The 25,660-nt window shown below is 42.6% G+C and overlaps 3 protein-coding genes across 4 annotated transcripts in view; all 3 read right to left on the bottom strand.

Annotated features, from left to right (window-relative positions):
• Positions 1 to 8,969, bottom strand: part of wdfy1 (WD repeat and FYVE domain containing 1) — a 10,303-nt gene extending 1,334 nt beyond the window's left edge. The window contains exons 1-12 of the mRNA XM_068317180.1: positions 8,752 to 8,969; positions 7,304 to 7,371; positions 7,139 to 7,212; positions 6,874 to 6,928; positions 4,950 to 5,100; positions 4,754 to 4,866; positions 3,277 to 3,403; positions 2,971 to 3,076; positions 2,793 to 2,894; positions 2,580 to 2,710; positions 2,357 to 2,465; positions 1 to 1,717 (exon numbers count right to left, since the gene is read on the bottom strand). The exon at positions 1 to 1,717 is cut by the window's left edge and continues 1,334 nt beyond it. Coding sequence (XP_068173281.1) covers positions 1,658 to 1,717; positions 2,357 to 2,465; positions 2,580 to 2,710; positions 2,793 to 2,894; positions 2,971 to 3,076; positions 3,277 to 3,403; positions 4,754 to 4,866; positions 4,950 to 5,100; positions 6,874 to 6,928; positions 7,139 to 7,212; positions 7,304 to 7,371; positions 8,752 to 8,888 — 1,233 coding nt within the window. The 5' untranslated portion in view covers positions 8,889 to 8,969 and the 3' untranslated portion in view covers positions 1 to 1,657. The remainder of the gene's footprint in view (positions 1,718 to 2,356; positions 2,466 to 2,579; positions 2,711 to 2,792; positions 2,895 to 2,970; positions 3,077 to 3,276; positions 3,404 to 4,753; positions 4,867 to 4,949; positions 5,101 to 6,873; positions 6,929 to 7,138; positions 7,213 to 7,303; positions 7,372 to 8,751) is intronic.
• Positions 8,970 to 9,405: 436 nt separating this feature from the next.
• Positions 9,406 to 15,343, bottom strand: LOC137596767 (glia-derived nexin-like). 2 transcript variants are annotated; one of them, XM_068317501.1, is made up of 9 exons: positions 15,180 to 15,343; positions 14,378 to 14,626; positions 14,059 to 14,286; positions 13,775 to 13,972; positions 12,543 to 12,741; positions 11,762 to 11,859; positions 11,331 to 11,417; positions 11,135 to 11,227; positions 9,406 to 10,433 (listed from the first exon to the last, which is right to left on the bottom strand). In XM_068317501.1, exons 1-9 carry the CDS (start codon positions 15,184 to 15,186, stop codon positions 10,396 to 10,398), a joined length of 1,197 nt encoding a protein of 398 aa, XP_068173602.1. In that variant the 5' UTR covers positions 15,187 to 15,343; the 3' UTR covers positions 9,406 to 10,395. The 2 variants fall into 2 exon arrangements, with proteins under 2 accessions (XP_068173602.1, XP_068173603.1); XM_068317502.1 differs by having other exon boundaries at positions 11,135 to 11,176.
• Positions 15,344 to 16,996: 1,653 nt separating this feature from the next.
• Positions 16,997 to 24,800, bottom strand: serpine2 (serpin peptidase inhibitor, clade E (nexin, plasminogen activator inhibitor type 1), member 2). The gene is made up of 9 exons (XM_068318102.1): positions 24,618 to 24,800; positions 23,024 to 23,299; positions 22,696 to 22,923; positions 20,944 to 21,141; positions 18,923 to 19,121; positions 18,719 to 18,816; positions 18,338 to 18,424; positions 18,156 to 18,239; positions 16,997 to 17,574 (listed from the first exon to the last, which is right to left on the bottom strand). The coding sequence occupies exons 2-9, from the start codon at positions 23,283 to 23,285 to the stop codon at positions 17,537 to 17,539; spliced, it is 1,194 nt and encodes a 397-aa protein (XP_068174203.1). The 5' UTR covers positions 23,286 to 23,299; positions 24,618 to 24,800; the 3' UTR covers positions 16,997 to 17,536.
• Positions 24,801 to 25,660: the final 860 nt, after the last annotated feature.

The following is a 25,660-nucleotide window of genomic DNA, read 5'->3' as shown; positions in this document are numbered from 1 at the left end:
CACTTACAATAAGGCAAGCGTTAGTCGAACATTAGAAGATACTAGCCGCTATTTACAAGGACTGAATCCAGCGATTATCACTCCGACTCTGACCTTAGAAAAAAACCTGAAAAATTAAATTCAAAGATGACGAGTTGTGCAATTCAGTGCAGCGGTGTGTGTGCCACGACACACGCTTGCTACACAGAAGTGTGTGTGTGTGGGAAGAAGCTCTGAAGAGCATGTGTTAAAAAAATAATGTAAAAAAAAACGATGAATGGAAGCACGTTTTCAAAATGAGACGAGAGCATGAACGGTCGTGAACTGGAATTGTTGAAAAGGCTTTGTGAGTGTGTTCTTGTGTGTGTGTGTGTGTGTGTGTGTGTGTGTGTGTGTGTGTGTGTGTGTGTGTGTGTGTAAGGCCTTTGAGTTCCTATTCGCTCCTTCGTGCAGTTGGCGAATGACAAATCGCTCCAGCGTTTTAGCGGTGCTACGTTTAGTACCTGATCAGTACCGTCGTGCCCCTCTGACGGGAGGAAAGTCCAATTCTGCATCACGAGGAACACGTCGCACGACAATAGTGAGCTGATCGGTGAATCTGTTTGTTGTGTTTTCTACCTACGCGAAATCACTAAAGCTCTAGACGACGTTGTGCTATTTTTAAAACTCGTTTCTGAATCTGAAACAAAAACGCCGATTAAACCTTGAATCGTACGACCGGTTTTGCCGTTGCCGTGGAGCGCTCAAGTGTCTCCATGGCAACGTAATCAAATTTCCTCGCGCCTCACCTGGACGGGCCGTCGACGTCATGCAAATGTCTGAGAGATTTGTGCGAACCAATTCAAGAAAGACGCCGTCGTGTCGGATGACACTGAAATGATTCCACGCGAATAACGCTTGTGACTGACATGATGAAGCGTCGCCATGACAACCGACTGATGTACAACCTCCTGAGAGTGACTTAAGGCCAACGAGTGAAAGAAAGAAAGCAAGCAAGCAGAGGAAGCCGATCGCTACGATCAGCGACAGTCAGTTCAAGCAAATATCGACTGTACAGGCGACGCCGGGGTTCACGCACACCGTTAGTTCTGTACATGTTTCAGTTGGGTGTCGCCACGGCAACACGCAAAGCGACTGTAGGTTCGGCCGGGAGGGAGATCGATGATTCAGTGAACGTTACAGCGCAAAAATGACCTCTATCTGACAAATCATGGGAATATTGATTTAATGTAAACATTAATATCAATACCCTCGCTCCCATTGGAGGAGTCATTACAAAAACAATGCATACATGGACACACACACACACACACACGTGCATACACACACACACACACACACACACACACACACACACACACACACACACACACACACACACACTCACACTTGTCATTCCACACTGTTGTGCTTCAGGTTGTGTTTTGAATCGTGTCAAAAAAGTCAATTTAAGTTGGAATGAGAAGCAAAAAGAATGTGGAGGGTTATGCAATCAACACACACACACACACACACACACACACACACACACACACACACACACACACACACACACACACACACAAGGGCAGGCCCGGTTGTGACTGACGACCCCGTTGCATGATGGGGAGCTGTACTCTACCGAGGGGTTTCCATGACATTAGAAGGGTGGGCGGAGCACAGGCTGGGGCTGGACCAATCAGCGGGACGAGAAGCCTGTTGCTAAGCTACAGCCAACCACCTGAGACATATCCCAGATCTATGGAGAGAAAACAGCCAATGAGAAGAGCCTCAGCAGCATCAGATCGATCACAGGAGGGAAGACTTTAATTTACACAATGGAAATAAATTAAAAGATAGAATTCTGACATTAAAGCTGCTTACATCTGAGTCAGAGAACAGTACGGTGGCAAACCCCCCAAATAATCTAGCAGTTTTGTTTGTTTTTTAACTTCAGACTTAAGACAGTTTTCTGTTGATTCACTAATGTCTGTATGAGTTCTTTTTATTTTTCTTTACTGTTTGTTTTGATGGCAAACTAAAGAGAAATCAAAAAGACTCAAATTTGCCATGCATCTGTATCTGACTAGATATTTCTTATCTTTATTTCATTTAGTTGAACCTTTCCTGAACTGGGTAAATCAATTCAGAACCAATTCTAACCTGAAATGTCATCTTGGTTTTGTTTTTTTCGCAAGTCAAACAGGTAAAATTTGGGAATCAGCGCTAAAAATTTCGTCGTTAAACCAGGTTCTACCCGACACCAGATTTAAAAATCACTCTCACTCAACCTAAACGTGACAAAAGAAGTTCAATTTACGTGGTAAATTGATCAGTTTTGGCTGTGATCGTGTGTGTGTGTTTGACACAAACTGAATACACACGTAAAACATCTGACCTTCACCATGCGGTCGCTCCCACAAGTGACCATCAGGCCTCTGGACGGGTCCATGTCCATGTGAGCGATGTTCTGCTTCCCCTCGTGGAACGTGGCCAGCGCTGTTCGACTGCGCGCGCGCGCGCGCACACACACACACACACACACAAATACACACACACACACACAGACTTTAATAACAGTTGCATCGTGATTTCAACCACACCTCGAGCCTCGGACTCACTCTTCTTCCTTGATGGTGTCGAAGCAGGCGTCACACACCCGCACCGGGAACTCGAAGCCCATGATGGGGAACGTGGAGCGTTTGGAACTACATTTCCCACACACAGCCTTGCCGCACTTCCTGCAGTGGTGCTGCACACAAAGGAACGACAGCTTCCTGTTACGGCGGAGCGGGGATTCGGGTCAGCTGGCGACGCTGCGGAGTCTCCCCTACCTGTCTGAGGCCCAGCGTCTTGGTGTCCCACATCTGCTTGATGTTCCAGAAGAACGGCTGCTCGCACTTCTGACAGGAGTCGCTGTCCAGCCACTGAGGCGCCTGCAAACGTACGCGTCCGTTAAATGTGTACGGCATCGATGCACGCCTGTGTGGGGGTCGTAACGGTGATGCAAACCTCTTCTCTCTGGGTGTCCATGTTCCAAACCGCAATGCCTCCATCGGCAGAACACGACAGCAGCTGTCTGGTCAGCTGGAGGTAACGCAGGGCCTGGACTCGCTCGCTGGAAACAGAACACAGGGGAGGAGAGCAAAATACACTTTACATTAAAACAGATTCTGCATTGAGAATAACCTACAATTAAGAACTTCCTTTCTGGAGCAGAAACCAGAAGGAGAACCTGGGGGGACCTTTAACTGACCCCGTCCTATTTCAGACTCACCATTTAAACCTCTCAGAAGAACCAAACTCAGACAGACTTACTGGTGTCCCTGCAGCAGTAACGTCCGTCCTTTGCGGCCCCCGATGTCCCACATGATGATACTGTGGTCCGAAGCCCCCGAGAACAGCAGCCTCTGGACGGGGTCCCACCACAGGGCCCCTATGCTACCTGGAGGGGGTGAAGAGACACAGGTAAAGCAGCTGAGAGACGGTTTTTATGGTCCGGCCCGCTGGCTCCACCTGGTGGCCGCTAGGAGAACTACAGGGGGAGTTCAACCCCGCGCTGCAAACCTTCACACAAAGAACACCAAGGCCGGTTAATTCAGATATAAACGTACACATACTGGGTATTTAGAGGAGGGTCTTATTGGTTAGGGTCATGTGACTGCATGTTTGTTGGTTTGTTTATAGATTTTTTTTAATTAATGCATGAAAAAAACAACAGAAATCAAGTCCAAACTTGAAAGTTAATCTGCAGAAATCATGAATCTTCTGATAAAAGGTGTCCAGAGATGGATTTGACCGTCTTCAGCTGATCAAGCACAAATAGAACATCTGTTCATTCCGAAGTGAACCATCATCCCCCCCCCCCCGCCCAGTAACAACAGCTGGGAGCTGTTGTTACGGATCAGACGGCATTCTGGGAGGAAAAAAAACAGCTCTGGAGAAACAACGGAGCTCTTGAAGTCACACCAGTCATATGACGAGTCGCCTGCAGCAGGAGGCGGTGAGCTGGACTTCAATGCACTCTTTAAAAGCTCATAAAACACACACACACACACACACACACCAACACACATAGATCTGCATGTACAGTATGTATTATTATCGCTCCGATCGATACGTGTGATGGCGGGATGATCACGGGAGTTCGTTCAAAGCCGTCGCTGCTCAACGGTTGACCTTTCTTCCGTCCAATCAGACGAATCTCTCCTCAAAACATGTGTCACATGTGCTTGCAGAAGGAAAAAACGGGAGTGTTTGTGTCCCATCTAACCATGTCTGGGGGGCTCATTTCTGTCGAGCGATCAGTTGTTGTTTTTTTCGGTGAGCTCAGCAAACCCTTGAAAACAAATCCCACATGAGCCATTCATCATCCTCCAAAGAATTCGAATCGAGAAGGGACTTTTTTTTAAAATTCTCAACAGATCAGCGACTCCGACTTCAAAATGCAAACAAAGCAGAACAATTTCCACAAGAATCATCAAAATAAAAACCAAATTATAGGTTTTCCACTGGAAGTTCTTCTGACAACAACCGCTGAGTACATGTCAGACCCCAACTTCATATGAAGTCATGTAACAGGAATTTGTAAAAGCTGGAGGAGGACATTTTTGGGGTGAACTTGAGACGATGAATCCAGCAGCGTTTGAGTGTTTTTGTGCGGTGATGTCACGGGGAAACATCTGGGCCTTAAAGCACTTACTGCACATCTGGCATCAGCATCAGAAAATCTGGAAGACAAACACCGCCCCCCCCTCCGATGTCGGGATGAAGCGAGGACGCCGGGCGCCGTTACCTTCGTGACCCTTCAGCGTGGTGACGGTGGAGTACGTCTGCTTCTCCAGCTTCAGCAGTGTGATCTGTCCCGAGTAATCGCCGACGAAGGCGTGCTGCGTCTCGTGGTCGTACCTGAGCAGGGAGTCAGGGCGTCAAACGCACACCGGCGTCTCTACCGCACGCTCAGGGTGAATGAATGAATGAATGAAGGATACTGCAGGCAGGAGGCCCAGGCGCTAAAGTAGTGCCTCCCCAGCATGCTGCCGCTCTGGGTGCACATCCAGCTGACGCTCTTGTCGTGGCCGGTGCTCACCACCCACTCGCTCTCCAGGGAAAACACCATGTCTGACACGCGGTTCTGGTGGGCTGCAACAACACACACACACACACACACACACACATCAGTCTTCATGTTAGGTGAACATCAAGCCAGATTATGTCGTTTCCAGGGGACTTCATTTCCGATGGGACTAATTTGTTCCGTCTAAGTGCTCGTCCCATCTGCTTTATGTCGCTGTAATCCAGGCTGAGGCCAACGGATCCGTCTGAACTCACATCAGTCCTAACCAACCATCTGTGGGCGCACGTATCAGTCGTCTAGTTTCACCAACAGCTGTTAGTGTTTTCACCCTCTTTTTAGTATTTAGTTAAAACGACAAAAAAACATTTAGTCATTGAAAGCCTCATTTGTTATTTCTGGCAACTTGAGGGGAAAGAAAAGAAGCAGAAAATGAGACGAAGATACAGCAGAAGCTCCAGATACGAGCTGCGCTTTGGGACACGACTGCTAGTTGGTGGATGGATACGACATCAGTGAGACCGGATCTCCTTTTTTGTGGAGTAAAGACGTAGCTGGTGTGTTGTTTTGCGATTAACATGATTTTATTTATTTTACTGGTTAAATGTAGTTTGACTAACGATCTCAGGGTCTGGAGGTTTTACTGTCCATAGTTGTTTTGTTGTTTTACTACGTTGGTCTGACGAACCTGAAAAGAAGATGCTATGTCCAAAAAAACAAGGTTGTCATAACAACAATACTTAAAACCCCTTATTTAACACAGTATCTGCATTATATTATTAACATTGTGCAGCCATTGAAGGACATGGACGGGAATGTCTTTGTTCAGAATGGACTTTTTACAGATTGTTTAAATTTACATGAACATATTTGTGTGTGTCTTGAACTAAAGACGCACGCACACACACACACACACACACACACACACACACACACACACACACACACACACACACACACACACACACGGCTGTCTGTGTGATTTATGAAACCTTTATCTTTATTAATCCCACTGCTGCTGCTTCTGTAAACTGTGTTCGTCTGCTGTGTTTGATGACGGGTTTAGTCCCGTGTGTGTGTGTGTGTGTGTGTGTGTGTGTGTGTGTGTGTGTGTGTGTGTGTGTGTAACGCACATCGCTCTGGGAAACAACTCTGTCATATCAATTTATAACCAGACTCAACAAATGGAAGCTGTGCTTCACGGCTGTCCAGAAAGAAGCCGGCGCTGCCGTGTCTGCAGCTCAGAATCGACCAACACCAAAAGGCCAGTGGGCATCCAAAGCCCTGCCTGTCTCTAAAGTGGGTCCACACAATATACGCTTGAACTCACGCTGGTACCGTTTGGGCTGCCGACCCGTCCTGACCGTACATCAGGAGGTGAGGTCAGTCGTAAACATGTTCTACCCGCTCCAGGAAACGTTTCTGTCTTGTGCGATCCTGTTATTGTTAGTGTTTGTTTTACTGCCGTGTTATTATCTGGGTCATTTCTGTCACTGCTAACACGTCATGGCCGAGGCCACGCCTGTACTCATCGCTGTTTGGAGCGCTGATGAAGTCAGACGGATAAAACCTTTGAATTAAAGTCCGACTTCTTTGGTAACTTGATTAAATACCACAGGTTTTTCTAAGGCATCTGTTTGTTTAACTCTTTCTCTTACGTTCAGAAAGCCTGGATTGTTGTCCTAAGCACCTGATGTCTTATATATTTTTAATTTATCCACACTTAAACAGAGCAGCCTGTCATTTCTACTCTTTTTACTTTATTTATTTCAATCCTGCGTACATCAGAAATACTGACGCTTGACCTAACGTGACATTCTGTGTGTGTGCCCCCGCCTCACCTGGGTACGTTTTGACGTGGTTCATCTTATTGAAATCTTCAGAGATGAGAAACTCCTGCAAGATAGGGACACACACAAACACACACAGGAATTATAAAACAGGTTTCCCATCAAATAACTTTTCCTGCCCATGCATATTGAAAATAGAAGCTTCCAAAAACCAGATCTGCAGGTTTCTCAGTTTTCTGAATGACGCAGTTTGAACAACCAGGAGGAAAAGCCTGGAGCACGTGGAGAACGTTTCGTTTGAGTCGGCTTCACTCACCACAACCGCTCCGTTGTCCTGCCCGATGAAGATGCGTCTGCTGTCATGGTGGTAGGACATGCAGGAGCAGGGAGCTGGAGGATCCAGGAGCACACGTGAAACAGAATTAAAACGCCACACACACGTGATCACACGCCGTTTTCCTGTTGAGACGGTTGTACTTACAGGATACTGTGTGGTAGATGCTGGGCCAGTACTGACCGCTGTCCCTTTTCAGCCAAACCCGGATGGTTCTGAGAGCAAAAAAAAAATTTAAAAAAATCACAAAATGTCAAATGAGTGTATTTTTCCTGGTTGTTCGTGATAACCTTTTCTGTATTTAGACAAATATTTGATGTACAAATGAGAAATATTCTCTAAAAGAGAGCCTGGGGTTTTCCAGATGAGGTGAGAAATGTTTGATTCTGGTCATAAAAGGCTCTGAAAACAGCAGAATGAATAATTCACGAGAGGCACGCTGACATAATTTCTGGTGGTGAATATCATTGTTGGCAGGCGACTGTTTTCATTAGTATCTACACTCCAGGCATGGGCACAACCCTTTTTAAAATAACAGTATAACCAGCATATATAATGGATGATGTCTAGTTTCATTTTTTTAAATACATTTTTAGCGGTTATTGATTACACCTCACAAATAAATTCTCACAGAAAGGAGACAGCTGTTCCTGCTTTCATGCAGGTTTCAGTTCAATGATGAGGGATCGGGATTAGGGTTTCACTTCCTAGAAAAAAAACCAAAAACCTTCAAGGCATGAATGATAGAAAAGGAATAACTGTTCTGACCCATTTCATCAGGTAACTTCCCTTTCTGGGGGATCAACTGTTTCCACTGCATCGCATTTCTTCACAAAAAAACAAGTTCCTGTAAATTCACATGTGGATTTCATGTCTTCATGCGCTACCACGAACATTTCCACTCATGAGTGGGATGGTGATGATCTATTAAAGCTTCACACCTGACATTATTACCTGGATTCTCTGTGTGTTATTAAAAGCCACTGCTGCCTTCACGTCTCGTCAAACATGTAGTAAACAGCATCAGCAAAGCCCCAAAGAGGATTTTCATTTCTCCAGTTTAGAAACCCAGTGGGGTTTAAATGCCACGCAAAACAATTTGTAAGAGATAATAACTCACAGAATCCTTGTTGTTGTTTATAGCGGACAGACAATCATTATTTTCACTAAATAAAGGTCCGCTAAAAACCCCTGAAACCCCTGGGACAACCGTCATAAACGAAGAGCACTTGAACGCAACAGTTGTTTAAAAGCGTCATTTGTACCCTGAGCAGCTGCTAGCTAGTTAGTTACTGCAAAAACGGGTCGAACTCACTTAAAAATACAATTAACTGAAAACCAGCCATTCATATAATCTCGTTTACACTGTTTAAATTGTTTTCTTAACGGATACCGACGTTTAAGGTAACAATTTGTAACCCTACACAACCATATTCTAGCTGTGGTCCCGATTCCGTGTCGTAAGTGGAGTAATAATAATGCGGGTATTTGATGTTATTCTAAAAACACTGTTCCAGCAGATTTGAGTTCCAGCAAATAGACCGAGCCCGCTAGCTCTTTCTGTTATGCTACGTTAGCCACCCTGGTAAACTCACCTGTCCTCGCTGACCGTAATCACGCCATCTTCTTTTGGTATTAAAACAGCTGCGTTGATAGCATCCGCATGTCCCTCGATCTTGTTCAGCAGAATAGGTCGAGCGGTCTGGGGCCTCGAATGAATCTCCGCTGCCATGGTTTGGACTAAGCAGCAGTGTTTTCCTCCTCCTGCCGATTTTCCTCCTCGGTCGCCAGCAGAGGATCAGCTGACACCCGGAGCCGCTGTCAGGATTACCGTAATGACTTCAACAGCGCACCCAAATTCAGACAATCCGCTTTCATTCGAAAATACAAGAACGAAAATCACAAATGATGGCGTTTTGAGTTGAGTGGCCAACAAAGGTAAAAGTAACCCTTAAAAAATTTAGTTTTACATTTTCTGTTTTGTGTAAAACAAAATAAAATCACTGGAAAACAAATGAAAAGGTCTCCTTTTCTGTAACCGGATGTGATGTTTGGGCTACAAAATAAAAGCATTTATTTCCCAAACTCACACCTCACCGTGTGGCACAGAGCTCTTTCATGAAGTAAAGAATAAACATTAAACATTAATAGTAATGAGCATTCACTTTTTCTGTAGTTTATAAAACAGTAAGCTTTGCACACTCTGCAACTCCGGCATGCCGATATTAACATTTCTTGTGCTCTTGTTTTGGAGCTAGATAATCACATCCGGTCTGTGGAGATGTAAAAACATTTTTATTCCCATTTTCTACTAATACATATACTGTACGGTTTTGTTTTGTTTTTTCAAAACTGAAAAAGAAAAATCACGTTTTCATTTTTATTTTAAAAATTTCCCCCCGTTTTGGGACATGAAAATAAAAAGCATCTTGTGTGTCAATTTTTTCTTTTGAATTTTAAAATGAATAATCAAATATATGTCGCCCATGCATCCCCATTCTCATGGTGGGCATTCCTGAAAGAAATGCAGCAAATGCGCAGGGGATTCCAGAAGACTCAGCCAGGAACCACTTCATGAAGGTGACCTGGGCCATGCAGATGCTAAGAGACATCAAATTAAGCTAAAACAGCCCTCGACTGAGGCAGTAATGAAGAACAACATCAGTGCCAACTCCATCTGCCAGCAGCTGCTGCGGAAGTTGGGAGAACTAATTCTATTTGGCTCTTAGTGTTCAGGCAGATCTACTGGCTCCATCTTCATTTGATCAAACATGAAGCAAGTATAACAACAGAAAAACTTCCTCATTGAGGGAAACAAACAGCTGAATAAATGGAGGGGCGTGATTGAAGATTCAAAACTTTTAAACTAACAATGAAATATTTATCAAAAATGATATCAATCCAAAATTGTTAATGCACAATCGATATTCAAAGTCTTTTAAAAATGTTTTTTAAAAATTAGATAAATAGATTCTTTAGTGATCCCAGACTGGGAAATTCAAACACAGTAAGCACAGAAACATATTCAAACATAGAATAGTAAACAGCAGGAGACTTTAGTCTGCAAAACATCTGATGAAGCAAGCTATGCATTACAGACAAGCAAGATTTTAAAATTAACATTTACACACTATATAATCTACAGCCAAATTTGTGTGTGTGCATGTCAGTGTATTTATGTGTGAGTGTGTGTGTGTGTGTGTGTGTGTGTGTGTCAGAGTGGCAGCGCGATGGCCGGCTCAAGGCTGGTTGATCTGGCCCATGAAGAGAATGGTACCTGGGGACAAGCAGAGAGAACTGTTCAAATTCCTCACACATCAACATGGATTTCAAAATTGAAATGTTTAATTCTTCATCTCAGTTTCTTGTAATAATGGGTAACACACACACACACACACACACACACACACACACACACACACACACACACACACACACACACACACACACACACACACACAGACACACACACACACACAAATTGCTTATTGTCAGGACTACATAAAAACGAATTCACAGATTTTAAAGACACTTGGTTGCATGGTTGCGTATTTTCATAACATTGAAAGATAAATGCTAAATCAATAATTTTGTGATTTAAAAAAAGGAACTGAAAGCCTAAAATTCAAACGTTTAAGTTCTGCTTCTTCCGCTGTCGCAGGTCACAGTTTGCTGGAGCCTATTCCAGCCGACTGGGGGCGTGAGGCAGGGTACACTCTGGGCATAACGCCAGTGCACTGCAGAACCTATTTATTGTATGGTAACAGGATTTTATGTGTTTTTAATGATTTACTAGTGATTTTACAATTCCGATACTTGTGGCGCACCGATGTAAAGTGGAATAAAATGAGATAAACTTGTTTCTTTTTTTTGAAAATTGTCATATAATTGAGAATGACGAAACAAAACAACGTAAGCCGAAGTGAACCTGTATGTTACATACGACTATATCCTTAATGGGTAGAGATTACACTGTACCTGTTGGATTATGTCTGATGAGGAAGAGGAAGGGTCTGTCCACTATGAAGAAAGGGTGATAAAACACAGACGACCGACCCATAATAATGGCAGCTGAGTGCAAAAGCAAACACAGTGAGCACAGATGATTCCTCCAGGTACTTGAAGCACACAATCAGCTGTTATATAGACACTTCAGTCCCAGACAAACACTCACTCGTGGCAGCTGATGCTTTCGTTCCATCTTCATTCACTTCGATTTTGGCTTTCTGGAGAGCCTTGGAAACGTGCACCGGCATAGCACCTGAGGGAACAACCACCGTGTGATAGCACGTGATAGCATGTTAGCTTTAGTGACATACATGAACAGACTAAATCCAACCACAACTGAGTCTCTGCTCATTAAACCTGATCTGCACTCTTTTCAGAACCGTGTGTTCAAATTAGAAGACTGATGTTTGTCGAGTTTCTACAGGAGTTGAGCCGTCAGGGAGTAATGACTATATTATTATTCTGCAGATGAGGATCTGATACACTCTCCATCTTCTGCCATATTTTCAAGCCTTCCTCATACGGCAGTAAACCTGTGGTGAATTCACCGAGGCATCGAGGCACTTTTAGGTTTGGACTGACTGTGGTTTCACTCACTGAGGTCCATGAAGTCAGCTTCATCCGCACTGAACATGTCTGTTATTCCCAGCGCTAACAGGGGGGCTTTCAGATCCACGTCGGCATCAGCAGTAAACCTATACACACACACAGAGTTACCGTCAGTCAGCAGGGTTCCTTTTACCTCAAGAAAGCAGTGCATCCCTGGGATGCGCTTCGAAAAACATGATGCTTATTCATCCCAAAATTAATAACAGAATTTACGGTAGAAGCTGCATGCAAGGATTGAGTTTTGCCAATAGTAAAATATAAGTACTAAATTTTTTTTAATGATTTTATTTATAACGGCGTCATAACTGTTTAAGTAAAAAGAAAAAAAAAGTAAAATTACATATTATTTTCATCAAAATGTTAAAGCCTGGCATATAAAAACCAATAGTTTTCTTTGCCTTTAATTAATATATTCCCCTGTTTGGGCGCTGACAGTTAACCGTGCCTCACCCATGGAAACAATTCATTGCGGTACAAATGTTTGGATTTTCGCTGGTCTTTATCCGTACTATCCACAGTAATATCTCTCTTCTTCTTCATTAACTTTTAATTGTTTTTTAGTCACGAGAGCACTCGTTGTCACTTGGTTTTTCTCCAGTTTCTGCAACTTTTTCTAGATATTTTTGTAGAACGGAAGTGCATTTTTTTCCCTAATATTATATCGTGGAAAAACGTAGCATCGATTCTTTTTATTCTATGTATTTAAAGCTTGCGGCCCACGCTAACACTGAGTCAGAGGGGCTGATGTTGCTACACGTGTGTGTCTCACTTGGGGATGAACAGGTGGACGCCTCTCATGTGCATAAATTGGGACCAGCTCTGGACGGTGGCGGTGCTGATGTGAGGGATCAGGCAGGATAGAGATGCTTTCTCTTTGTAAGGCAGGACGATCAGCATGCTGATGGCGTTGCCCTCGTAGGGCAGCTCGATCACCTTGTACTTCAGGCCCCGGGGTGTCATGACCACGCCTGGCAGGAAGCAGGAGGTCAAGGGTTAAAGATTTCACTCGTCATGGCAACGGCTGAGTCATCCCTACATTCACAGAGTCGGAGGAGTCGTTCGTTTTCGTCCTCCACCCTCCTTTTTGTACGCTAATCCTTTTAAGAATGGCTGACTGTGGGACAAGTTTTTCTTTCTTTTCACCTCAACAAAAGAAGCTTCCTTAAAAAAACTACTGACCTTTACGTTGAAGGCTTTTCTATTCACTAATGTGTAAAACTCTACGTGTCTCTCTCTCCTTTGAGAGACGACACACATCCCAGTAATGATGCAAACAGTTTGAAATAACCCTCTTTCCCTGAAACTTCTGGGTCATTCCCCGCAGCTCCTGCAGGAGGTCCCTGTTCATGTGGAACCTTTGATACATGTTAGAGCTTCTTTTCCTTCAAACATGGTTTTATACTAACGGTAACACTGTCTAATGATGAAATTTAGCTCCAAGGGCAGAACTTGTATTAGGATTTTATCTGGAGTTGAGATTTTCATTTTTGGCATGAACGTTTTTTCCATGAAATATTTTAAGAAAACTCAAAAAAAGGAGCTCGGAAATTCTGGATGAATTGGAATGGAAGTGTTAAATCATTAAACAAGGAATTTAGACGGTTTATGAAGTTATACAACTATTCATTTAGTTAAACTGCACCCAGTAAAACCTGAAACTTTCAGTTTTTCAGTACTTAAATTCATTTTAAACAACCAACAGAAATATGTGGATGAGTAGAGCTGCTAAATGATTATATGATATAATTATATGATAATAATTGAATAGTTTCATTCAATTTTCAATGCAAAATGTCACATATTTGCTTCTCAAATGTGGGGATTTGCTGCTTTTCTTTGGCATTTCTGGTCTCAAGATAAGAAAACAAGCCTTTAGGATTTCGAGTGTTGTCTACAATCATTCACTGGCATTAAAGCACTAAAACATCGTTCTGCTGTGAAATATAAGAAGTATTGCGACGCTTGGCGTCACGCAGACGGCCACCGGCGACAACGGCTCACCGGTGTTGAAGACGGACAGCTGGGACATCATGGGAACTTTATAGACGTCTCCGTTGCCGCCGTTGAAGGGTCTCATCTTGGTGTTCTCGGGCTGGAAGCGGGACGTCCACAAACCTTTGAAGTAGATGGAGTTGACGGCGACCAGACGAGTCAGAGGCGACTCCAGCATGTCTGCTTTGATCAAGCTGGGGATGTGACCTGGATAGGTCCGCAGAAGGGGGGCACGTTTCAGTCAGAATGGGCTATTTAAGACCTGCCCTTGTGTTCGCACTCACGAGCCCTACCTTTGGTCTTATTGTTGATCCACTGGTTGATCTCATCTGCCGCCCCATCTGGGTTGGTGAAGTCCAGGTTCCTGCTCTCGCACTGCAAATTAGCTTTGTTGGCGGCTACAAAGGCCTCCTCCATGGGGAAGCCCTGCTGGACGAACATGGCGTTGGCGATCAGCACGTCATCCTGGTTGGATATCGCCGTCAACGTCTGATGCAGCTTCTTCAGCATCTTATACGAATCTGTGGAAAACAGGTCAACAGAATTAATGAGATTATTTATCTATTTTAAATACTCAAACTTCAGGATTCCACATCCAGAAAGCCACCTCACCATTTTTCTTGTAGGAAAGAGCGCCGAGGATTTGCTTCCGAGTCTCTCCGTGGGCTCCAGGAAGTAGCATCCAAAGGATGGAAGCTACCCCATGGGGTGACAGGACCACATTTTCAAGGGGTTTGGAGAGGGCCACCTGCTGGAACACCTGTATGCCGAAATCACGGTAGGAGGGATGCTGGGAGAACAGATTGTCGCAGGCGTACCATAACGCCACCGCACACGCAATCAACAACAAATTCCACGCACCTAAGAAGGAGCAAGGAGGGAAGCATTTAGCAGAGTTCATTTTACCTCGAGAAAGTAGTGCATCCCTGGGGTGCGCTTCAAAAAAATGTGTGCAGCCCAAGAGTAATAACAGAATATACGATAGAAACCGTATGCAAGGATTGAGTTTGGCCAATAGTACAATATAAAAACTCAACAAACTGTTAATTTTAATGATTTTATCTGTGATTATTTATGCTGAAGTCAGGGAGGATATATTCTAATATATTAAAAAAAAAAAAACATTATTGACACTATTCTTTTAATTACTCGTGTGAAAATGAAAATAACTCGACTCTCGGTGGGATGTGAAGTGGATCAAAGCCCCAAAAATTAAAATCAGTGTTTCTGTGGGGCGTTTAGGGAAATTGTTCAGTTTATTTAATGTGTTAAAATCCACCTGAAGGAAATGCTGTATTGCTTGTTGTGCTAATCTTATATGAATTTTACGTTTCTATGGGACGATGCTAAGCACCTTACATAAAAATAGTTACATATCCTACTAAAAAAGTAACGTTAATACGCCACGTCTTACGTTCCATTGGATGACACGGGTTTGTTTGTCCCGCAGCTGAATTTTACTCGTTATTCCTCTTTCCTCAGAGATTCCAGCGACAACAAACGTTTCTTCTGCAAGGAAAAAGTAAAAATTCCTCTTAATTCCCGTGAAAGTGAGCTCTGGTTCTCTGCCGTCTCTTAGCCGACTCTATCGGATTGTGCTCCGCCTGCCAACCAAACAACCGAGCATGTGGTAAATCCAACAGTTCCAATTAACCGAAGTGCCTTTATTTTATTTTATATGTATTTAAAAACCTCCAGAAGTTAAATCTGGGAGAGTTCCAAAGAATTTAGGACCACTTTACAAATGATCAGGTGATTTTGACACACACACACACACACACACACACACACACACACACACACACACACACACACACACACACACAGGGTCCATTTCACGAAGCAGGTTTAGTTAAACCCTGGCTATGTTAACCCAGAAATGAGAAAAACCTGGGGTTTTCTGGTTTCACAAAGAGAGGTTACTTAACTTCTGTTTGTTACCATAGCAACAGACTCTCTGGAGCTAACCCGGTCGGGAGCAGGTTTTACTCCATAAACCCATAAGTCCTTCTGACTCCGCCCTCTTTCAAAGCCGCTCGCGCCGTTTCATTTCAGAGTTTTACCGTGGTTCGGATTTTTAAAAAAACAAGTGTTTTAGAGGTATTTCAGATACAAACATGGCACGTCCATTTGATGAGGATCCCATTGATGGAGGTTCAGCATGAATTCACGGAGAATTAAATATTATTGTATTGCTTTCAGATGTCCCGTCATATCAGAGTTATCTTTATGACTAATCCATCCTCACATCTGCAGCATAACAAATCAGTCATGCTCTCACATCCCAGCAGATATTGTGTGTAGCGCTGCGTTCAGTTTTTTTTTTCTTTCCAAACATAGTTTTCTATAAAATGTGGGAAATAATCAGTGTGAATCTCTTTGAAACACTTTTTACCCCAGTTTTTCTATTTCCCTGGAGATAAACCCGGCAGAATCATCAAGGAGGAGTTCCACTGGATTGCAGGTGAATGATGTAGAAATCTGATCAATTCATTTGAATTATATTCTGTTAATGACATTGTGCTGCAAACTCAGAATGTGATTGGTAACTTCAAATTCTTTTAGGATTTCCGAATGTCATTGGCTGCATAGACGGTACCCACCTTACCTAAACAACAGATTGTAACGTGATCAGTAAAGGTTTGCAATAAAAGACTTGTCTCTGTCTTTTAAATCCACTCTAATATATCCACTTTACATCACAGGAGACTTTGATGGCTTTTAGGACAGGGGTTACCCATGGCAACCGAAGATGCTGACCCATTACGGCTGCAACAGCACCCGCAAATTCAAACAAGTAGTTGTGACCTACTCTCATTTGAAAATACAAGCATCAAAATTGAAAAAAAAAAAGACATTTTGCTTTTAGTGGCCAACAAAGGGAGGAGAAACGCTTAATAAAAAAAAAGTTTTTCAAAATAAAATCACCAGAAAACAAATGAAAAAGTCTCGGTTTATGAAACTGGACGTGCTGTTCGTGCTACAAAATAAAATTTTAAAAAAGTTTGCCACTTTGCCACACCAGCAGGCTGATATTAGCATTTTTTTCGCTCTTGTTTTGTAGCCGGATAATAACATCCAGTCCATGGTAATGCATAAATATTGCTTTTTATAAATTCTTTTTTTGCAGGAATTTTTCTAAATTGTCACTCCTCCATTTTGGGCCATGAAAATGAAAAACATTCCCTTGCACGAACTACAATTATTAACAACAAAACAACTACAGCAAAGTCAGTGATGTTATAAATATGTGTATTTATTTGATCAAATATGAAGCAAGTATGATAACAGAAAACTTCCTCATTGAGGGAAACGAACGGATGAATGAATGAAGTTCAAAAACGTGTGGCGCATTCAGAACTCAGACGTGAAACTTCAGTTTGGAGTGGCTGGACTGAAGATGGAAAACTTTTAAACTGAAACACTGAAATGAACAAAAATGATCTCACTCCAATATTGATAATACACAATCGACATTCAAAGTCTTTTAAAAATGTAAAAAAAACAACAAAAAATCCCCATATAAATCAGGAAAGTAAACGTAAAATTAAGACAGCAGGAAACTCTAGTCTGCAAAACAACAGAGAATGGGTAACATAAAAAGCAAGATTTTAAAATTAACTTACGTCCACACTATATAATCTACAGCAAAGTTTATGTGTGTGCATGTCAGTGTGTTTACGTGTGAATGTGTGTGTGGCAGAGTGGCAGCCTTGCTGGTGCCGGTTATCTCGGTGCTACAGTCCCACAGCTGGGGGGTGATGGCTGGGCTCAAGGCTGGTTGATTTGGCCCATGAAGAGAACGGTACCTGGGGACAAGCAGGGAGATCCAGGACTTTTAAAAGAAAAAACTTTTTTCTTTAACATTGCAAAATGAAAACAGGGCTAAATTAAATGTCTGAGCTCTTAAATCTAGCAAATTTTCCCATTTTAAAATAACATTTAAAATCCATTCCAGCATTGTAAAAAATCCCCAAATCCCTTAAATTATGAAAAAACAAAAAAACAAAACAATATTTTTATCAACCAATAGACATGCAGACTTTACCTGTGTATAATTAATTATATATAAGTTACGTAAACAATGAATTTGGAATGAAAAGAAACGCAAAAGTCATCAGAACACACGAGCTACGTCTTTACTCCACCAACGAGAACAAGATCCGGTCTCACTGATGTCGTATCCATCCGCCAACACGCGGTAAAGAACGAGATAGGGTCTCACTGATGTTGTATCCATCCGCCAACACGTGGTAAAGAACGAGATACGGTCTCACTGATGTTGTATCCATCCGCCAACTACCGGTTAATAGTATCTCTGCTTGTATCTCAAGGTACTTCTGTATATTATATACGCCTGCATCCTTAATGGGGAGAGATTACACTGTACCTGTTGGATTATGTCTGATGAGGAAGAGGAAGGGTCTGTCCACTGTAACCCATGGGGGAGAAGACCGGGCCATCAGAATGGCAGCTAAACACAAAAGCAAACACATTGAACACAGATGATTCCTCCAGGTACTTGAAGTACACAATCACAATCGGACACTTCAGTCCCAGACAAACACTCACTCGTGGCAGCTGATGCTTTCGTTCCATCTTCATTCACCTCGATTTTGGCTTTCTGGAGAGCCTTGGAAACGTGCACCGGCATAGCACCTGAGGGAACAACCACCGTGTGATAGCACGTGATAGCATGGCTGTAGTTTGATTTTTTTGACTGTAGTATTATATTACACCACAGAGCTGCCACACAATAAAAAAACCACATGATGGCGCTAGAGCACTTCATTAAGACGTCCCTCCATTCCATCACACAGACAGATGAGGATCTGATACACTCTCCATCTTCTGCTATATTTTCAAGCCTTCCTCACACGGCAGTAAACCTGTGGTGAATTCACCGAGGCATCGAGTCACTTTTAGGTTTGGACTGACTGCGGTTTCACTCACTGAGGTGCATGAAGTCAGCTTCATCCGCACTGAACATGTCTGTTATTCCCAGCGCTAGTAGGGGGGCTTTCAGATCCACCTCAGCATCAGCAGTAAACCTATACACACACACACACACACACACACACACACACACACACACAAACGGGTTACCGTCAGTCAGAGTCGCTTTAGGTCTGACGCTGCTACACGTGTGTGTCTCACTTGGGGATGAACAGGCGGACTTTTCTCATGTGCATCAGTCGGGTCCAGCTCTGGACGGTGGCGGTGCTGATGTGAGGGATGAGGCGGGCCAGAGGCGTGTCCTCTTCGTAAGGCAGGACGATCAGCATGCTGATGGCGTTGCCCTCGTAGGGCAGCTCGATCACCTTGTACTTCAGGCCCTGGGGCGTGGTGGCCACGCCTGGCAGGAAGCAGGAGGTCAAGGGTTAAAGATTTCACTCGTCATGGCGACGGCTGAGTCATCCCTACATTCACAGAGTCGGAGGAGTCGTTCGTTTTCGTCCTCCACCCTCCTTTTTGTACGCTAATCCTTTTAAGAATGGCTGACTGTGGGACAAGTTTTTCTTTCTTTTCACCTCAACAAAAGAAGCTTCCTTAAAAAAACTACTGACCTTTACGTTAAAGGCTTTTCTATTCACAAATGTGTAAAACTCTACGTGTCTCTCTCTCCTTTGAGAGACGACACACATCCCAGTAATGATGCAAACAGTTTGAAATAACCCTCTTTCCCTGAAACTTCTGGGTCATTCCCCGCAGCTCCTGCAGGAGGTCCCTGTTCATGTGGAACCTTTGATACATGTTAGAGCTTCTTTTCCTTCAAACATGGTTTTATACTAACGGTAACACTGTCTAATGATGAAATTTAGCTCCAAGGGCAGAACTTGTATTAGGATTTTATCTGGAGTTGAGATTTTCATTTTTGGCATGAACGTTTTTTCCATGAAATATTTTAAGAAAACTCAAAAAAAGGAGCTTGGAAATTCTGGATGAATTGGAATGGAAGTGTTAAATCATTAAACAAGGAAATTAGACTATTTTTGAAATCACACAACAATTCATTTAGTCAGACTACATCTAGTAAAACATGAAACTTGCTGTTTTTTTTAAAGCTCCTCAGTACTTCTCTTCATTTTACACAACTACCGAAATTACATGATGAGTAGAGCTGCTAGAATTAGTCTATTAGAAAATGAAAACAAATTAATATGCACATTTTTGATAATTATTTTATACTTTCATTCATTTTTCAAAGCAAAACATCACTTATTTGCTGGTTCCAACTTCTTAAGTGCTGCTTTTCTTTGTCAATTCTAACTCTAGATGTGAAGACAAGCCTTTGGGATTTGGAGTGTTGGATAGAAAAGGAATTTGGAAGCAATGTGAAGGTGCCACTTTGGACTCTGGGGGAACTGTAATGACAATTTTAGACAATCATGAAAATAACCATACAACTGATAACGAAGCGACAGGATGCCACCACAAATCTTACACCCATACCTTCAAACTGAAAGGCATGAAACAAGAAAATGAGAAAGAGAAAACGCGCAGTTTGAATGTGGAATTTGACGTGACTATTAACCTGCTCACGGAACACTTTGTTCTGAAACCGTTCAGCCGACCAGCGGGAGAGAGAGAACATTACTGCATGCAGCCATCGCCAAGTTATTTACAGCTGTTGTTTAATGTGTTTACTCATCGTGGGAGAAATTTATCATTTGAGGACAAAAATCTAATCAAGAAACTATGTAGAGTGAAGTCAACACACTGCTGACGGAGGAACACGAACCGCCTGGTTTCAGGCTAACCCAACTCTGACAACCCCTCTAAATATAGAAGACTGACTGGTAGATCATATTATTTCACACAGGACTAAATAATGTCCTGTGTGAAATAATATGTGGCATGAAGGCCCCAAAATTATGAATGTAGGAGCAAACGAACGGAAGAGAAACGCGGGAAAAAAATAAATAAAGTCGAGTAAAAAAACAGCTTTATCAACAACTCTCCTGTACATCAAATAGTGGGACTGGAGTGGAACAGCTGCTGCTGGAAGGCCCATTATGTGTCATTTGTACAAACTTTGATCAGCCGCCCCCACGTTTGGATTGAAGCTGTAATCATCTGCTGGCACTAAAGAACTTAAAACGTCGTTCTGCTGTGAAATATAAGAAGTATTGCAACGCTTGGCGTCACGCAGACGGCCACCGGCGACAACGGCTCACCGGTGTTGAAGACGGACAGCTGGGACATCATGGGAACTTTATAGACGTCTCCGTTGCCGCCGTTGAAGGGTCTCATCTTGGTGTTCTCGGGCTGGAAGCGGGACGTCCACAAACCTTTGAAGTAGATGGAGTTGACGGCGACCAGACGAGTCAGAGGCGACTCCAGCATGTCTGCTTTGATCAAGCTGGGGATGTGACCTGGATAGGTCCGCAGAAGGGGGGCACGTTTCAGTCAGAATGGGCTGCTCAAAGGTCTCATATTGTGCTTTTTATAATTAACGTCATCCAGCTGCCACATGTCCAACTACACTGTAATTGAAATGTCTTGCCCCAAACTGATTCAGGTCCTCGAAATCTTTGATTGAATATTGATTAATGTGAATATGCGTGCTACCATCCGCTGGCACTTAGTCCAGAGTTTTTAAACTTTCGTAACTTCATTACTCCGTACTTTTCTCTCATTTTTCACAGTCAGCTGAATGTCACTTGTAGCTCATTGTATAAACACGAGACGTCTGATCAAACTGAGACCAGTAAACATCTCCAAGGATTCGTGGAATAAAACACATGGACGAACGGAAGCGAGGACGCTAAACACTGTACATAACTGTGTATACATTCTTATTCTCTTTTCTCTATTTATTACTATTTCTTTTTAGTTTTTTCTTTGTTAAATTCTCCTTATTCTGACATTCGCTGTGGTTTTTTTTGCTGTGATTTTTGCCCCTCGCAATCAATAAAGTACGTATCAATATAGCATTTTACTCATACTCATAAGCAACTGTAAATAAGATAATAACGTGCTGTGTGTGTGTGTGTGTGTGTGTGTGTGTGTGTGTGTGTGTGTGTGTGTGTGTGTCTCCATGTGTGAACTTTTGCGTTAACCCCTTCCACTCTTTTTCTCTCACAAAGCTGGGATTGAGTGATAAAAATTCTCCTCTTGATTTCTGCCTGGATTATTTCACATGCAGGGTTTATGCCAGTCGAACGGAACCGGTGAATATCAGTTAGGCTGTAAATAAAAGCTGAGGCTGTTTGTTAATGAGCGGTGTCGTCGCTATGGATACACGCAGCTCTCAGACCTCTTAGAATAGATAAAGCTGCTTTGATCGATCAAAAACAGACAAAAGTTCCGATTTAGTAGCGTCTTCATTTGCTATGAAACTGGTTGTGTGTTCGCTATGACGATAAGGATGCGCCTTACGCAGACACACACACACACACACACGCACACAACTGATTGAAGCGGAGCTAACTGGTTAGCCAAATGCTAGTTGACTTCAACAGCTTGTGATGAACTTTCGGTGTCGAACTCTGAGCCGCACACTGCTACCTTAGCCTGAATACAAACTCCACCCGGAGGATGACCACGTCAATCAATCAAATATGGCTCATGATAGGTCAATCACTCCGCCAATCACTCCCGTTGTCACATCGTTATGGGAGCTGTGGCAAAACGGATCATTTTGATGCTGTCGAGCCAAAGATTCCAGAAAGATTCAAAATATTTTTTGACACAAGAAGCGTTTGTTTACCAGATTCTAGGAGTTGGTAGGGTTAGGGAGGACCACCATGTATATATAGACACCTGTAAAATGTATTTTTCTTCACAGAACGCCTTAAAGACCGCCGCTAACAGGTTTCATACGGCAGAAGAGTTCAGGGACAGTTTGTGACGACGTCTATCTGGTGTGTTCAAACAGAAAAATGCACGCTCACGCCTGCCTTTGTGTTCGCACCCGCGAGCCCTACCTTTGGTCTTATTGCTGATCCACTGGTTGATCTCATCTGCCGCCCCATCCGGGTTGGTGAAGTCCAGGTTCCTGCTCTCACACTGGAAATTAGCTTTGTTGGCGGCTACAAAGGCCTCCTCCATGGGGAAGCCCTTCTGGGCGAACATGGCGTTGGCGATCAGCACGGCATCCTGGTTGGATTTAGCCGTCAACATCTTGTGCAGCTTCTTCAGCATCTTATACGGACCTGTGCAGAACAAGTCAACGGAATTAATGCGAGTCAGGACTTCAAGGAACAAACAGAGATAGTCAAACTGGAGTATTCCACATCCCAAAAGCCACCTCACCATTCTTCTTGTAGCGCAGAGCGCTGAGGACTTGCTTCCGAGTCTCTCCGTGGGCTCCAGGAAGTAGCATGCCAAGGATGGAAGCTACCCCATGGGGTGACAGGACCACATTTTCAAGGGGTTTGGAGCGGGCCACCTGCTGGAACACCTGTATGCCGAGATCGGAGCCGCGTTCGCCGTAGGAGGGAGGCTGGGACAAGGCGTTCTCGTGGCCGTAACAGATCACCAACGCCAACAGGCTCAACAATGAATGACGCTTCATGTTTACACACACGACTAAGAAGGAACAAAGAGAGGAGAAATATTGAGTATTTATTCCTCTCCGGATCATCAATGAGTGAAAGACGACTGAAAACGTGACCCTTGACTTTCCCTTAAAAACACGGTCCAGTATCCTTTTCACATGACTCATCATGGTCAACCACAATTATGCACCTATGAGCAACAGAAGCGTTTATCCAGCGCGGCTGGACTGAGTAACTCTTACTCACTCAGTCTAAATATTACTGTCTAACCATTATTTATTCTCATTTTAATTTTAGACTAAATTAAATCTTTCAGAGCCCACCCACTGAAGTAAACCACCCCAATCATTTGGAGGTACTGCATCTATGATCATCCATGTAAATACTAGTGAGTGAGTTTATTTTAACCAGGACTACACAAAATGGACTTAAATGATTTCCACTATACTTGGTGGGAAGTTGATTCTAGAATCATCCATATTTGAATCAAAGAGCTGGTCCAGGGTTTTTATTTTTCACTTATTTTATTTTTTCCACTTTTAAAAAAAATTGTGGATAAAGTTTAAATGAATTGAATAGGAATTGGAAAGCTGGTCCCCAGTGAACTTACGTGCTTTACTAGGTGACATTCCAGTTAGATTTATTGATAATCTTTCAGATTGTTCTCCAGCAGTGGAAAAGGAAACCAAAAAACACTTATTTAAAAACTAAAATGACAATATTTACTGGATGCTCCCATAAATAACAGTATTTAATGCGCCTTTTGTTTTTATTTAGATTCACACATATTGTAATGTTAAAGAAAATCAGGTTGATCTCAGTTTGCTTTATTGTTTTGGCTCAGCTTCCACACAAATTCCATCAACATGCATCCCATACAAAAAATAACAAATGACAAAACATCCTTGGCAGCAGTCAAAATATGGCTGTGATTATACAGAGTTTAAGGAGGATCCATTCTAATATATTAAAAAAAAAGAACACATTATTCAAATATGCTTCTGAATGAATGCACTTTTTTGTTTTGAATTGAATATAGTAGATTTCGAGACTAATAATAGAGCAGTTTTTACTAAGTCATGTGTGAAAATGAAAATAACTCGACTCTCGGTGGGACGTGAAGTGGATCAAAGCCCCAACAATTAAAATCAGTGTTTCTGTGGGGCGTTTAGGGAAATTTGTTCATAGTAAAATTCAATGTGTTAAAATCCACCTGAAGGAATTACTGTATTAGTAGTTGTGCTAATTTTACGTGAATTTTCCGTTTCTATTAGATGATGCTAAACACCTTATATTAAAATAATTGATACCCCATTAAAAAAAAGTAACGTTCAGACGCCAGTCCTTACCTTCCACCGGATGACGCTTGGTTCGTTTGTCCCGCAGGTGAATTTTACTTGTTATTCCTCTTTCCTCAGCGATTCCAGCGACAACAAACGTTTCGTCCGCAATTAAAAAAAAAGAAAATTCCTCTAAATCCCCGTGAAAGTGAGCTCAGCTCCTCTGCCGTCTCTTGGCTGTAACTATCGGATTGTGCTCCGCCTGCGAACCAAACAACCGAGCATGTGGTAAATTCCCACAGTTTCAAACACAACTTGAGTTTCCGTTTGATTTTCAAAATAAAATAAAACTACAGATCTCACTCGTTGATTAGCGAACGATTACAGATTCATGTGACCCATGATTTCACGTTGAAACACGTTTTCGTGTAATTTTCTTTTTATTAGCAAATATTTTCATCAGAAATAGCCAAACGAAATTCAGTCACTTCCGGTAAGTGTGTGCCAATTTCAGGTAACTTTACACGCGTGTTTACAGCAAGAAGGAAATACTGGAGTTGTGTTTTACAAGATGTAATATACAGTTATATTTGTTTTATTATAGTCCATGAAATTTTGCTTTAGAGCACCAATACCCTGCAATTCATGCAGTCACATAAGAACAGGAAAACAGAGCAGTGACATCAGCCAAGTCTCACACATTTAAGTACCTTTATTTTATTTACATTTATAAAGCTCTAGATGTAAAATCTGGGATAGTTAGAAAAAAATTGAAGACCATTTTTACAAAGGACCAGGTGATTTGGACACAAACACACACCTGAAAATGACCAAGTCTCAATTACGACCTTTCTGCAGCCAACGGGAGGATTACGAATGGGTGCAATGAGGTTTGAATTACAGGGGAGGGAATAAGAATGTACGAGCAATTACGATTAAATCCATTGTAAATGTTTGTCTTAACAATGACTGGATTGTGATAGAACTATACATTACTGCATGACCTAAACCTGAATAGTTTCACACGACCTCTGACTGAATAAGAACACACGGCATGGGGCACCCAAAGTGGACCGGGCTTCATTTAGAGCAGGATTGACATCAGGACAGGG

Source organism: Antennarius striatus, chromosome 6 (assembly GCF_040054535.1).
Source record: "Antennarius striatus isolate MH-2024 chromosome 6, ASM4005453v1, whole genome shotgun sequence".
Lineage (NCBI taxonomy): Eukaryota > Metazoa > Chordata > Actinopteri > Lophiiformes > Antennariidae > Antennarius > Antennarius striatus.
The sequence above is the reverse complement of the archived record's forward strand: the minus strand, read 5'-3'. Positions and strand labels throughout refer to the sequence as shown.

What these genes read in the sequence shown, in the direction of transcription:
- LOC137596767 (XM_068317501.1), bottom strand. An exon ending in GTCCACCTGTTCATCCCCAA is followed by an intron (nt 11,860 to 12,542) that starts GTGAGACACACA and finishes GTGTGTGTATAG; the next exon opens with GTTTACTGCTGATGCCGACG. An exon ending in CATCAGACATAATCCAACAG is followed by an intron (nt 10,434 to 11,134) that starts GTACAGTGTAAT and finishes GCTTGTCCCCAG; the next exon opens with GTACCATTCTCTTCATGGGC.
- serpine2 (XM_068318102.1), bottom strand. Translation starts at nt 23,285, where the DNA reads ATGAAGCGTCATTCATTGTTGAGCCTGTTGGCGTTGGTGATCTGTTAC. An exon ending in GCTGTCCGTCTTCAACACCG is followed by an intron (nt 19,122 to 20,943) that starts GTGAGCCGTTGT and finishes GCTTCCTGCCAG; the next exon opens with GCGTGGCCACCACGCCCCAG. An exon ending in GAAAGCATCAGCTGCCACGA is followed by an intron (nt 18,240 to 18,337) that starts GTGAGTGTTTGT and finishes TTTTGTGTTTAG; the next exon opens with CTGCCATTCTGATGGCCCGG.